Genomic DNA, 16196 nt, shown 5'->3' with positions numbered 1-16196 from the left:
AATAATGGCGTGTCTTATATGCATTCATGCCATCGGGTACATTTCCAAATACGGCAGCAGAAAACACATCAATAGTGAGGGATTTTCACTATTGGTTTTCCAAATGTAACTGGGGCAATTGATTGCACAAACATAGTCATAAATTTACCCTAATCAAAGAGAAGTTATTTACCATATATGGTGATTTGGGGGCATTTCTTTATGTAAACGAGCTTGGCCATGCATGAGCAAAGCAATTTAGTATGGGATTTATGGGATTATGGGAACGTATGGGATTTATCAACATCCATTGCATACAGCTGTGCATACTAGTGATGCACCGAATGTTCAGCAACCGAAATTATTCGGCCGAAAATACCAAAAAAAGCACTTTCAGTGTTCGGCCAAATAAGTGAAAAGGCCGAATAAATTTGACCGAACAATGATGTGTTTGATGACACGCCAAATCGTCTAGCAACCAGAGTGAGATGCGCGAATTTCATGACCTCCACTTCCGACAGCGCGCTTGGAGCAATGAGCAGGCGTGTGCATGCACGAGCTATGTGCACGAGTGCATGCTCTACAGATGTTGACAACCGTGACATTGTTTACTGTGGACACGTGCGTTTGTTTTGTTTCTGTTCCGGAGTATTCTGTCACGTCGCGAGACGTAAGGGAGTAGACTACAGAAGCAGGTAAAGACGTATTTATTTAATGGAATATAACATTAACAACGTATCTAACTATACTATATCTACTATAATACTCCGCGAGGTGTACAGGGAGGCGAGCAGAATATATCCCCAATATAATCAGCCGTATAGAACCCAATAGAACCATTTTCTGCACTCTTGTCAATGCACTTTTTAATGCACTTTTTTGTTATAGGCTACAGAGTGTTCCATTCTTTCAGCAGTCAGTTATAGGACTAACATAGTCTATTCAAGGGGGGCTCAATTTATTTAAAGTTTATTTATTTAAAGTTGTATTGTGCCTTGTTGTAGCCTACGCCTGCTGGAATGAAAAAAATGTTCAGTGTTAAATAAATATTTTGAAATTGTAGTTTTTGTAATTGATTTTTTTCTTTGAAAAGCAAGACAAAATAGTAAAGAGCACATTTTGACTATTTAATTTATGCAATGATGAAAAAAATGACAAAATAAATGGAAAAAACACACACACAAAAAAAAAACGTGTTCGGTCTTCGGCCTTCGGCTTTCGGCCAAGTTTTTCATTATATTCGGTTTCAGCTTCGGCCAAGAATTTTCATTTCGGTGCATCCCTAGTGCATACATATAGCATGTGTGACAAATACTAACTTTCTAGTGCTGGTGAGGTAGTGAGGTTCTTACACACAGAAACAAATAGAACATGTTCTATGCATGGTTTGATAAATAAGACCCCTGGGTTCTGCAGTTACCACAATCTGCGTTAATTAACAGAATGCTCCGATGATTTGTATATTTGGTTTATGTGGTTAAAATTGTTTGACGATTAAGAACTAGTGTTAAAGCATGCATTTAAGAGCCACGGTGTATGCCTGAATAATAAGCAAGCACCAACACAAAGTCTGGTGAAATAAATAATAAATTAGGCAGTGCAAAAAAAAGACAAAAATGACCAAACAATTAAAATAGAAAGCTGGATATAGGGCTTTTTCTAGGAGCTGAGTTTTCCCTGTCAAAAGAGAAGAAGTTGGATTGCAGAAAGAACACTGACTTTCACTGAGGACTGAGTGGATGTGAAAGCATTTGGCCGAATTGATATGGGCAGTGAAGTGTTGGCACTGCACACTGCCTGGCAAAGCCTTTATCAGTCAACATCTATTACAGGCCCATCAACCTGCCCAAGGGCCTGCAGATTTCTGTAACAAGGTAATACAGCTTTGTAGGTGTTACAGATGTTTATACCTCTGTATATGTATATACCTCTATACTGGAAACAGGTTTACAAGTACTTGATGTGATAATATCTACATAGTAGATAGATAGTAGTAATATGTGTAATATCTACATAGCTTTGTGACTAAAATACCCACTTGCCATTCTCTAATAAAACATGTAAATGAATCTCATTTCTATGGCTGGATGTAGTGAGGCTTTACAGTTATGCAAAACAGGAATCTTTGTGTAAGAATTTGCTTGAGAATGACAACGTCCTGGAACATTTAAACTGAGAAACAGGAGGCCATGTGTGAGGATGTGGGAGAGTGAGAGACAGTTTGAGAGAGTGTAAATAAAAGAAAGATAACAATCACTCTTTCTTATCGCTAATCATCATTAAGTGTAAAGTGTCATATGTGACAGATCAAAGATGGATGTGTTGCTGCTGCTAGTCTGGTGGTCTTTTATATTCTGTTTCTGTTCCATTTTGGAGGAAAATGCTATCAATGCCTGCTAATAATGTATATCAGGACTTCATCAAACATTTGTGTAAGCGGAAGAAAATAATAAAGTCCCTCGGTTTCCCTTGCGCTTTCTCTCCCACCATCGTGAGAAGAATAACAACCAAATGTATTTGCCATTGGAGACCTTCTGCTTTTGTTTGCTGGTGCAGAGGGCTGTTGAATGTGAGGCAGAGATATCAAGATATTACAGCTCTGAAGCCACCGGAAGCTTTAACCTCAACGGGATACAGCTTCTGACGATACAGAGAGACAGAAATGCTCAGTTGATGTTGTTTGATCAACACAAAATAGGCATTTCTGGTTTTCTCCTCAGCCAGGCATAGACCAAGAAATTAAGGCAAAAAAAAAGAACATTGATAAGAAAAGCTGTGCTGAAGGGTGATTTTAATAATGACTGACTGGCTAAAGCTCATGCTATAGAAATCTATTGGATTCTCTTCACTTTCTGTTGTTCACTACAAATATCCACCAATCATTAAAGTAACAGGCCAAGTCTTCTTCTAATTGGCAGCTAAGAAGAGCACAGCATGCCAGCTATATCTGAGAGTATTATATGACTTTGAGTAAAGGGAATCTGAGTAGAAGTCACAATAAGATGAACATTTCAGTAAGGGGTTAGCAAATATAAGCCATGAGTTGCCAGCCTATTATGATCTTTCCAAGAGGTAGGCAAGCACCGTGACAACTTGCTTTCTCTTTTGATTTCTTGGACCCCTGGAGTTTACCAGCAAGGGGTATGGATATATCTTCCAATAAAAGCTCCACAAACGTTCAATTTTGCTGGCCACTGTTAATGTTGCTTTGTAAATCAACGTGTATTGCAAATGAGCTGCAGTTTTAACAGAATGAGTCTCAATAAAGAATGCACACTCACAATCAGGCTTGGGGAGTAACACAACACATGTAAAGGTGTTACGTAATCAGGATACAAAAAACTGACAACTGTAATCCGTTACAGTTACATCAAAAAACACAATAATCAGATTACAGGTACATTTTTTAAACAATGGGAATACTATCAGGATTACAATTTTTTTCATTTAAAACCAAACAAATTAATCTTTTGACATAACACAATATAGACAGCTGCTTGATTATAGTTCTGGTTCTCTCTCACCAGTCTGGTGCATACACAAATAAATTTTGCACAAAGTTAATTTGGTAGAAATTAACACAAATTGTTCCCTGAAATGCTTTTGTTAGGGTGGCCATACGTCCTGTTTTTCCAGGGCATATCCTCTTTTTCAGACCTTAAAAAAGCGTCTAAATTTGAGAAAATGTCTGGGATTCGGCTTTAGTTTCATTATGATGTGCTTATGGTCTAATACTGCAACATGTGTGTGCATATTTAACCCCTCTCTGTAATTTCCGCCTTCTCACACACCAACTGGTTGATTATAAAAGGCTTGTATCAACTATTGGCCAAATTCCTGCCTCTCAACCACTAGCATACTCTCAGCGAAGGTGTGAAGACGAAGCACTGCTGTGTACAGCATCAAACAGGTGCTTGGCAATATCAGCAAATAACAGCTGCCTTGAGTCGAGACAATATCTATGGCCATATAAGGTCATTTTTAATTTCATGTCCGTGCATTACTTCATAATATATGGCCATTCAAATGTGTAAATGATGGCAGAAGGTTCACTCGTGGCATTTAATATTTTATTTTATTCCATGGACATTCAAAACAGTGTAGGAATTTTTTTTAAATGTGGGAAGAGTGAAACCAATTTTATTTATATATATTTATGTGATGCTAATAGTGTGCTAACACTGTTTTGGATGTTGTTACAGCTGAAAAGATCATTGGGGTCTCTCTACCCACCATCGACACCTCATTCAACAACCACTGCATCTGTAAATCCACCAGTATTGATGACGAATCCTCTCAACCTTTTCATGGACTATTCACCCTCCTGCCATCTGGCAAAAGGTACAGGAACATCCGTGCCACCACCAGCCGACTCCGCAACAGTTTCTTCCCTGAGTCAGTCAGTTTACTCAATAACCTGCGGTCTCCTGCGCTAGCTAACCACCTAACTCAGTAAGACTCAGTACCACTGCACACTGCACTAACCCAATAAGACTCATTATCACTGCACACTGCACTTTACACAGCTGCAGTGTTTTGTGTTTTTTTGCCAGTATTGCTGCTAGGGACAGGGATCTTTTTTCTATTAAAATTTATTTATTTATTTATTTATTTATTTAAAACAAATCCAACCATTGAACATGTTTTAAGCTCTAAATAAAAGTACTGTTAGATCGAATTGCTTTTCTCTCGACTTTATTTACATATTTGGCCTTGATGTAATCCAAAAGTAATCAGATTACATTACTTTCACATTGTGATACCTGGATTACATTACTGATTCCATTATGTTACTGATTACAAGTAATTTGTAACTGTAATGGAATACATTTTTAAAGTAACCCTCCCAACCCTGCTCACAATGATGTGATTATATATGGATAATTACTTCTGATAGATGGAATATTCCTGCAACCCACTTTCTCAATCATCTTACCTTTCAACAGGATGCTAAGGTAAATCCAGACCGCAGAATCTGTCACTATTTTCAAAAAACAGCTAAAGACCCACCTCTTCTGTGAGCACTTAACTAACCCCTAAAAAGCTAACCCCACATTATTTTAAAAAAATTATGTATATACATATATAATTTTAAAAAAAAATAATGTGGGGTTAGCTTTTTAGGGGTTAGCTAGTTCTATATATATATAAAATTACTCTGGCTCTTACACCTCTACTCTGTGCACTTTGGTTCTCTAGAACTCAATTATAAATCTTGCACGGTAGCACTACTTGTGTTGTTCTCCGCTTGATATATCGCTTTGCTTGAATTTCCTCATTTGTAAGTCACTTTGGATAAAAGTGTCTGCTAAATGAATAAAAGTAAATGTAAATCACACTTGGTTAAAACAAAGAAAAGAAAAAAGAGCGAAGGCAATCCTACAAAGACTTCAAAGCCTTTTTCTACACCCAATTCACTGATAATGTCAGTATATTCGGTAGGAGAGAAATGGCACAGATGGAAAAATGCTGCAGAAGTGTTGTTCCACTGGCTGTGATACAAACAAGGCTGGAAATACAATAGTAGTGTCATATCACAGCAAACCAGTGACTACCTTTCCCATCCTGCTCTGCGGCCTACAAACATGGCCACCATGGACTGCAATTCCCAGAACAAACACTAATTCATTCTAATCATGCACACCTGCATCCAGTCTCACACGCACTCACAACCACAGTAAATAAGAGACTTTCTTTCTTTCTTTCTTTCTTTTTAAATAAAAAAAAATATATTACTATCTATGCCGTAAAAATAATATTTATTATAGGGCGGCCATACGAATATTTATTATTGTCCGCCATCATCAAATCATTTGAAATTGAAAAGCAAGCCTTAGATACAATATCTTACAATAAGTGTCAGAGGATATTACTGGTTACACTTCCTGTCATTTAATTTCAAAACATATTTCACAGGCGTTGTCAATCACACCTAGCATCTGGCTTTGAATTCGAGTTTTCAAACATTTTAAAGTAAATAGCTTTTACACGTAAAATGTTCAAACATTTCCTTGGGTCACATCATTTAACATGTAAACTTAATTTAAAGATTCTAGGTTATAAAAAAAATGTCAAATGATATATTTGTGAGAGACTCACTGACCTTGACAAACAACCCATAATACTCTTCAAGCATCTTCTTTTCAATACATGTCCTGTCACTGTTTTTTTTTTTTTTTTTTTTTTTTTTTTGGGGGGGGCGGCATAAATATGGCAATAAAATGTCTCTTTTGCCTTGTGTCAGAACAGTGCTATACTTCCTGTCAAGTGCATTATGGGTGATAATATCCTTAAGCTACATTATTTAGACATGAACCTGCTCCAATGCATAGTGGGATTTTATGAGTGCACTGGATATAAAACTGCATAAAAAAGTGCATCATAGTGAATATAATGTGTTTTTGATCATACTGATTTAATTGCTTTACCACCCTTACTCTTTAAAATATACTAATATGTATTAATTTTGGTATAAGATAATCAGCATTTTAATAACACATTTTTTGTGTGTTGCTAAGAAACTTTGAAGTGTAAACTTGTAGCCGCTGTTACATAAAATTTGTGCTGTGGTATAAACTATTTTAAAACGTATATGCATATATGCTTTGAAATAAAGAATGATTTATTGTTTTTTCCACTCCAATGAACAGGCCATAACCAAAGCCATGTAGAAGATCATTAAAGAGCTCAGGGAAAGAGTTCTGGATATTTACAGATTTGAGATTTTTCAAGTAAATTGATGTTTTTATTTCAGGGGTTATTTCAGGAGTTTGAGCAATTCTGTATAAAATTTGTGAAACTGCAGCAAGTCTACAGGTTGTTTGAGATCGGACCAGACGGACTAGCCTTCGCTCTCCATGCGTATCAATGACTGCCTCCTATGACCCTGTCGCCAGTTCACCGGTTGTCCTTCCTTGGACCACTTTTGGTAGGTAACCAGTGGATACTGGGAACACCCTACAAGACTGCTGTTTTGAAGATGCTCTGACCCAGTCATCGAGCCATCACGATTTGGCCCTTGTCAAAGTTGTTCAGATCCATACGCTTGCCCATTTTTCCTGCTTCCAACACATCAACATTGTAACCAACCCTCAATGGTGGAATGAACTTCCAACATCAATCTGGATAACAGAATCTGTCACTAACTTCAAACAATGGTTAAAGATGCACCTCTTCCATAAAAACACTTAACTAACCCCTAACATGCCCCTCTCCCTTATATATATATATATATATATATATATATATATATATATATATATATATATATATATATATATATATATATATATATATACAGTATCTCACAAAAGTGAGATACTAAGTAATCCACGGTGCAGAAAGGTTTTATATATATTTTTATATATATTTTTATATATATATATATATATATATATATATATATATATATATATATATATATATATATATATATATATATATATATATATATATATATATATATATATATATATATATATATATATATATATATATATATATATATATCTCCCCCTGGGATAGGCTCAAGGTTCCTTGCGACCCGGTAAGGATAAGCGGTACAAAAAATGGATGGTTGCATGGATTGTATTTCTTCATTTGTAAGTCACTTTGGATAAAAGCATCTGCTAAATGAATAAATGTAAATGTAACCGAGAAAATCAATTTTATTCACTTCACCTTTCATGTTATGGCTGATATTCATATATACAGTGGTTCTTGAAAGTTTGTGAACCTTTTAGAATTTTCTATATTTCTGCACAAATATGATCTAAAACATAATCAGATTCACACACAAAATTAAAACCCATTTAAACAAATGAGACAAAAATATTATATCATCATGTCATTTATTTATTGAGGAAAATGATCCAATTTACATATCTGTAAGTGGCAAATGTATGTGAACCTTTCAGTGCTTTCAATGTTCAGTTCTGGTGTGACCCCCTAGTGCAGCAATAATGGGTTCACAAACTTTCAAGCACCACTGTATATTCTTTCAATTTTGAAGATTAATGGCATACAAATGTGATGTATATCCTGGACTGTTTGGATTTAATCTTATTTCTCTATTTGTTATTACTGTAGATTTAGTCACCAAGCAGGGGTGGAAACGTAACTAACTACATGTACAGCACTCTTGTTACAGCACTTGAGCAAATGTGTTTCTTGTAATGTTTTTTTTTTTTTTTTTTTTAGTTGAACTAATTCACAGTACTGTTCATGTTCTTGATCTTTACTTTTACTCAAGTGAATTATTACTACAGTAGCAGTACTTTTACTCGTCAGTATGTTTTTTGTACTCCTTCCACCACTTTCAAGAAGCCACCACTTGTTCTGCTCACCAGTCTTACTATTTTTTCTACACACCAATCTTAACTCAAACACCCACGAGCCTCAGAGATTACGTTCCTGTATGGCATATGTCTTCCACAGGAGCCCCCTCACATGTGAATGCTTGTGGATCCTTGCCAGATCTGTCACTCAACCTTAGTGGGTGGCATCAGCATTGGTTGTGTCTGGTTGTTGTTTTCCTCCTTATAAATATTCTATGCATCATTTCACACAGAGGAAGTTTGCTTAACAGTTTAAGAGAAAACAGTAATAAAGCACAAGGTCAATATGTGAGAAATAAAGATCATGGCTACTGTAGTATGGTATCTGAATGATCATAGTAAGCATTGCATAACCATTACATAACCATATACAAACCTTATTTATACCACAGTACTGTTGCATTCTCAATTTTATGATTGGTCAGATGGTCTTTTTTTTAATATATAACAGCAGTTCTGACAGTAGAGCTGACTGTAATTCAGATCACAGGTTTGTATTAATGCACAGGTTCTAATACATGATTGTTTCTACAGCAGCTCATTCATAGGGACTTGTGTAGTAGATACTCTGTGATATGGTGAAGTAATGAGTCTCAATGTCAGCACTTTATAATGGTAAGTAAGTTCAAGCATGGGAGCAATCAGAACAGAGGTTTAAACTTTCTGGTTTCTCTGTAACATGCTGTGGGTTTTTTTTTTTTTTTTTTTTTGTCCTATTAACTTCAAAAGACAGGAAAAAAAGAGGCTGGTGAGGGACTCCTTGTTCATAGCTGCTATCACGTAAGTGATAACAGGAACTGACCTTTCTTTGAGATGATCCACAACATCATTTAAAAAGTATACTTTTGCTTAAAGAGTTAAAAGAAACACTGGCTATTGTAGCTCTGGATATTTGAACCTGTTTGACTTGTTCTGTTTACATTTGTATATTTATAAGTGAAACAATTGATAAAGTCTTTCATACAGAAAAATAGGTTGTTATTTATTTGGTTGACCTTGCTAACGTAAGTTAGGAAAATAAGCCATATTAAATGAACTCAAAGTTTAGTACAGACAACTTGAAAAAGTTAAGTTCACCTTATTTTTATAACAGTATTTCAGCTGAATTTTGGAAGTCTGCATTCCTTGAAACAAGTAGTTGGGTCAATTATTTAATTATTTCAACAAAACTTTTAAAGTTGAAATTACTTATTATTTTACGTAAACACAACTAAGTCAAAGCAAAAAGACAACTCAATAAGTTAAGTTGAGTGAACAAATTAATAAAAAAATTTTTCACAGTGTAGTGTGTTGTTCATTAGTGAATTAAACATTGTAATCATTGGCAAATTTTTATTGTATAAGAGGAATAACACACTTCTGGATGTGCTGTTACAGAAAATTTGTTTCTTTCAGGATGGTAAGAGTAACTCCAGTTTGTGGCAGGTGTTATCACACCACACTATCCTTAATTATTTTCTAATAATAGCATGCCCTGAAATGTTTATTTCTTACTTATTCATCTTTGTGTGCTTACTTATTGTAAATTCTAAAGGGTATACACTACTTGCCAATGATTTCTCATTTGCAAGTAGTGTACAGTTATACACTACATGGCCAAAAGTTTATGGACACATAACCATCGAATCATATGTACTTGGTGAACATCCTAGAGGTGTACCGATGTATCGGCCGATACCGGCTACCGGCTATAAAAGCTATTTTTCCCGCTATTGGCTATCGGCCGATAGTTTAAAAACATCCGATGATCAGGGCCGATTATATCCTGTCATCAAAAGGGGGCAGGAAAACACATTGATTTCGTGCTGTGTGTAAAGATGTCTCTTGTGTGGAATGATGACAAAACTGCAGTTTGTAATTTCCGTAAGCTCTGCACTGCTAACATTTTACACAGGAAGTGAGCAGCAACGAAATCGAGTTTTCTCCCCCCAGCACGGGAGCATCGCATAAGTTGCGGAATTGCGGCCTTCCACAACTCATGCAATGCATCCGCGCTGTTCGTGCTGAGTTTAAGGGCCAGTACATCATTGAAAGATTTAAATAAAGATGAGTTGTCAAAAAATGTTATATATTGCACATAAAAATATTTGTAGAGTAATATATTTCATATGCAGTTAATGTTAATGAGTTAATATCATCATCATCATCAAAAAAAAAAAAAGTTTATATTATATATTACAAGTTTGATGTTCAAAAATGAAGTAGAAATGCTTTTGTTTGTGGTGAGTGAATGTGAAACTAACAGGAGGTTTTTTAAAATGCAGTCAATTAAGTCTGTTAATATGAATTAATAACATTCAATAAGTTAAGGAATCTTACTTTAATCTTCAGAATTTAGTTAATGTGTTAATGTTTTAACATTAATGTTTTCTGTTTATGAGACCAGTTACTGTGAAACAACTTGTTGAAATGGAGAGAATTAAGTTTTTTATTTGCATTTCTTTCAGAATTGTGGAATTAATTATTATTAATTTAAAAGAAGGCATGAAAGGCAGAACTATCGGTATCGGCTGATATCACTCTGAATAATCGTTTATCGGTGCATCTCTGGAACATCCCATTCCAAATTTAGTTATAATAACCTCCACACTCCTGGGAAGGCTTTGGCTATGGGGCTGTGTGTGGGGATTTGTGCCCATTCAGCTACAAGTGCATTAGTGAGATCAGGCACTTATGTTGGGTGAGGAGACCCGGGTTTGAGTCAGCATTCCAATTCATCCAACAGGTGATCAGTGGGGTTTAGGTTAGAGCTCCGTGCAGGCCACTAAAATTGTTCCACTCCAGCCTTGGCAAACCAGGTCTTCATGGAGCTTGCCTTGTGCATTGGGCCCTTTAGTTCCAGTGAATGGAAATTGTAATGCTACAGCATACAAAGACATTTGATATAATTTTATGTGTGGCAACAGTATGAGGAATACCAACATATGGGTGTGATGGTCGGGTGTCCATATACTTTTGGCCATGTAGTGTAAATCCTTTATTTAAAAAAACTACTAAATGGAGTCTATATAGATGGAAAAAAACAACCTGTTTGTTTCTGTGGAGTCAAATTTTGTGCTGAAAGTTTATTCATTCATTCCTTTATTTTCAGTAACTGCTTTGTCCTGGTCAAGGTCACGTTGGATTTGGAGCCTATCCCAGGAACACAAGGTGCAAGGAAGGAGTACACCCTGAATGGGACATCAGTCTATCACAGTTTGTTTATTCACTGATCAGTTAATTATTGAGCAGCAGAAACACTCCTCCATACAGTGAGACTTGGCACCAGTGATAAACCTCCTAGCATCCAAAACCCCATGCCTTCATTATCAGTGCAGATTCTAAAGCGGCTCCTTTCCCTGCAGAACACCACCACAGCGATTTTCTCTCTACAGCTCCCTCAAAGCTCCCCCTGGCCTCCTTTTAGTCGGCAAACTCGTTAATAGGATGAATAAGAGAGAAGAGTTGCGAGCCATGAAAGCAGGCTAGTTCAATTTGGGCCAAGGAGGCTGAATACAAACTGCTGAAGGGCGGAAGGATGGATACTGAGAGGGAAAGATGTCGCTCTGAGCCATAAAGTCTAACACAATAAATTACTAGCAATGCTATAAGCAATATACTGTAGACATTTTAAAAAGCTAACAAGCATCTTTCCCAGCACCAGGGAAAAATGGCAGAAGCAAACTAGCTAAAAGGATCCAATTTAATAGGTTCAAGCTATCAAGTGAAATGTCATATATTTACCCTACGGTTCTTATAATGTTTACTTGCAAGGAAGAAGTGTCAAAGTAATAGCTAGCAAACAGCTGCTGCTGAAGCAGGCTAAACACCCATTGACTGTATAAATACACTTCTACCTAGCATTATATGAAAATGGGCACAGGGATCCCTTTTTGTGATATTTGGCATTGACCTCCTCACATTCTGCCAGGGGTCAATAATATATCTGCTCAGTGATAAAAAAAATAAATTTAAAAAACTCTGATCTTTGTGGCACCACTGATTCTGCGAAGGAGAAAAACAAATTATGTGGTCCATTACCAGCCAATCAATCAGCACAAGCAGGGATATTATCTTGCCTGTCAAATGTTACCAGTCAGTTCAGTAAATTCCCCCTTCAGGCCTCTTAGCCAAGGCTGTGTGTGCGGATGTGCTTGAGCATGAGCTTGAACTGTGTTTAGATTCTGAATTTAAAAATCGGTAGTTTCAGATTGTGCAACGTTTCTTATGTTCTCCTTGTGCCTTCAGAGTTTTCCAGTTTACTCCCCAAAACATGCCAGTAAATGGCTTGGATACTGGTGCATGGAGCCCTGTGTTGGCCTGACAATCCATTCAAGTTGCATTCCGACCTCAGGCCCAGTGCTCCTGGGATAGGATCTGGGATTCACCATAACCCTAGATTAAGATGATTAAACCTGTTTTAATAAACAATCTACTAATTTCAAGCTTGAAATAGTGGATTTTAAGCGGTTATATCAAGAAAGAAGCAAAATTATCTGCCAATAGTTTAAGAGTAAAAAGATTAGAAATAGGTTTAAATAGGTTTTATAATCAGTAATATTACATCAATTTGACTATATTTAAGATATTTCCACTCGATGTCTTTTCTTGCAGTGAGTTAATGTCAAGTTGATTATTTGCTTATTTGCTTTCCAACAATAAGTCTTTTATTGAACTTAATGAATGTAATAAAATGAACAATTTTTTTTAAACATGGCAGCAGTAATTTTTAACTAAGAATACCTTTATGTGGCATATAAGTTTAATTAAATGCACATTTGTTCTGGGTTTTTTTTTTGGCCCCTGTTAAGAAATTGCTCATGTACAGTTTGTATTATCAGACAACATTGTTTGATGCCAGTGTGTGATGATTCTTGCACGAGGTCTTGCAGGATGATAATTATTGTAATAAGCTTCTATTACATTCATCTCCACTGAAGAACAAAAGGAGCAAAGTTTTAAAATCAAACAAATCTTGGCCTTAAGAATGCACAAGGATACAGAAAAAATATGTGGCCTTGAGAAGAAAATTACATAGATACATTCTGAGGCAAAAGAAACAGATTATTTTAAGTATCATTGAATCAAAAGCTTGGGTTGATTCAATTATTCAAATGGTGCAAAATTTAAATTGTTCAGAGAATTTTTTATTTATCCTTAATTTCATTCATATATATATATATATATATATATATATATATATATATATATATATATATATATATATATATATATATATATAAAATCATTCAATGTAATTCATAACATTCTGAAAATCACTGTTGAGAGAAAAAGTACAGGAACAAATTCTATTAAATTCTCAGCTTGATCATGGTTTAAAATCACTTTTTCAAAGTGCTGTTATTAAATGAACCCTGTACATCTTGGAAAATACATAATTTACAGATCATTTTATTTCGGCAGCTTAATAAATCATAATAAATTGAGAACATCCTTTATGAGGATGCCAGTTTTCAAAAGTTCCACATACAAAATAAGACCTTCGAGTGATATATCACAACAACGCACATAATAAATAAGGCGCAAAATAAATACCTAATCTAGTTGACGTAAAGTGTCAGTTTGGAGGATGCGTTTCCTACATACAGTTTTATGAATGATTTTTTTTTCCCTTAATGTTTATCAAGTGCCATTTATTCTGCTCATCTCACACGTACTCACTAATTAAGTACCTGTGTTTTTGCAGTCATGGCGTTTACCTTGAAATGTTCACGCAAATTAATAGCTGAAGGGAAAATTGGTTGAGTATCACGTAGATGCTTGTCTCTTCAAACATGCATTTTGAGTTGGCGTTCTGCTATAACTAAAAGCAACCATTCAAGGGAAGTGCAGTCTCCACCATTCTTGCAAGGTCATTCTTAAATCGCGTAAGAAGCATGTTCCAGTTTCACAGAGGGATGATATTGAGATCACAGCAAGGTGATGGTGAGAGCATGCTAAATCTCTCTCACTCAGAGCTGTACAAGTAGGGCTGAGAGAGAGGGGGAGAGAGAGAGAGAGAGAGAGAGAGAGAGAGAGAGAGAGAGAGAGAGAGAGAGAGAGAGAGAGAGAGAGAGGAGGAGAGCGAGAAAGAGAGGGGGAGGGAGAGAGAGAGGGGGGGAGGGAGGGAGGGAGGGAGAGAGAGAGAGAGAGAGAGAGAGAGCGAGCGCACTGTCGTTCCCAGCAGACTGCTGTAAGTGGAGCAGCAGACCTCCGGGAGCAGACCTGCTGGATAGATAGAAGTGAGTTTCTTCAGGGTTTCCTTCCCCTTTGAATGCCCTTCGATGCTCATTGGTCCGAAGTGCAAAGCTTTCCCAACATCAGACAAAAATGATATATATTACCAAGCTCCATGTACAGAGTGTACAGATAGTTTTACATTTATCCAAGTCATCACAGAATGTGTATGCTTTTTAAAAAAAAATTTTTTAAACAAATATCTTAAATGTAGCTCTTACGCACAATTTCTGAAGTGAAGTTTAGTGTGCTTTATCTATTATAGATATGAGGATCGGTGGATTGGGAGTTGACCGTTCTCACATGTAGGACAAGAAGAGTTGTGTCTGAGAGTCATGGGAGTCGAGCGTAAAATGAACTCACCTGTTGTCTATTTATAGACGAGGCAGCAGTGATCACAAGAAGCTGCCACTGCTTCCTATTAAAATACTGAAAGAGCTAGTTCTAAGCCACTGTACAAAAAAAAGGCTCGGTTTAGATTTGTGTGTTTACGCAATGTAAAAAAGTAGCAAAGTAGCATGCGTTTAGTAAAGATTAATGAGTGTTAGAATAATTCCCAGCTATCCAGCTAGCAGCAAGAGCTTTAAATCCCGCAATGGATACGAGTTGGCAACATGTGAACGGGCCACTTTCGTTGGTGCAAAAACGATGCTGGTGGGTAAATCACAAATGTGTACAATTCCATACACGCAGATCTTTACCACAATAGACATTAAGCACAGATGGATTTGATATAAGACACATGAGTGCTTGTCTTTCAGTTCTACCGAGTCTGGTACTTGTTTCTTTTTCTTTTCTTTGCCGATCAGCAGAGGTAAGTGGAGATGCTTAAAGTTTAAATACACACAGATAGACATTATCACTGGCACCACTAATACACAGATTTAAAATAAAAACAAAAACATAGTTAAAAATTTGAAAAAAAAAGAAAAGAAAAGATTTCCCATGTCAGTATTTCAGCAGTGAGCAGTGGGTTGGTGAACTGGCATCAGACCCACTATGCTGCCATACTGGCCTTGTCACACAGCTGTGTATTGAACTCTACCTGTGCAAGTCAAGCAGGGTCCAGGATTGATGGCCTTTTTAAGAAAGCTGCAGAAACTAGAATGGAGCGCTGTCCAATCCGTACAGAGGTCAAACAGCTGCTGAGGCAGAGGGATTGATGATTAGTGCAGAAGTCTAATTTAAAGTGTGTGATGGTAGGTGTGTGTTTTCAAGCGTCCTGCTGGCCGAGCGCCTGCAGTTCAGTCGTGTAGAGGGAGTGCTGGAGGAAGACGTTCTTGCGGCTGTACATGTGCAGAGAGAGCGGGCCACGTGGCGGCTGGCCCAGACGCCCGCTGAATGACGAGTGTGGCCTTGGCATGGCGAGTCTCTCGCTGTCTGAGGAGAGGCTACAAGAGCTGCCGCTCACCACGGCGCGAGGAATCTGAGAGGGACCCAGATGCTCTAGCTTTCGCGGTGTAGTCGCCTCAGATGATGACGAGTATGTTTGTTCAGATCTCCTTTGGACTGCAGAAGGATCCCGAGTAACTATTCCTCCACTATGGCGCTCTTCTCCCCAACTGGACAATCGGGCTGCCCTTCGCTCCCTTGGAAGACTGCTGATGCTGCTGATGCTGCTGTTGCCTATGGCTCGACTTGGATGGATAGCCTGTTGAGAGAGAG

General features: G+C 37.0%; 1 protein-coding gene across 2 annotated transcripts in view; it reads right to left on the bottom strand.

Moving 5' to 3' along the window:
• Positions 1–15310: 15310 nt before the first annotated feature.
• Positions 15311–16196, bottom strand: part of ccser1 (coiled-coil serine-rich protein 1) — a 91380-nt gene continuing 90494 nt past the window's right edge. The window contains exon 10 of one of the 2 annotated variants that reach the window (XM_017468684.3): positions 15311–16182. In XM_017468684.3, coding sequence (XP_017324173.1) covers positions 15745–16182 — 438 coding nt within the window. In that variant the 3' untranslated portion in view covers positions 15311–15744. The remainder of the gene's footprint in view (positions 16183–16196) is intronic. The other variant, XM_017468686.3, reaches the window with a different exon arrangement.

The sequence above is a fragment of the Ictalurus punctatus genome, chromosome 5 (genome assembly GCF_001660625.3).
Source record: "Ictalurus punctatus breed USDA103 chromosome 5, Coco_2.0, whole genome shotgun sequence".
In the NCBI taxonomy this organism is placed as follows: domain Eukaryota; kingdom Metazoa; phylum Chordata; class Actinopteri; order Siluriformes; family Ictaluridae; genus Ictalurus; species Ictalurus punctatus.
The sequence above is the reverse complement of the archived record's forward strand: the minus strand, read 5'-3'. Positions and strand labels throughout refer to the sequence as shown.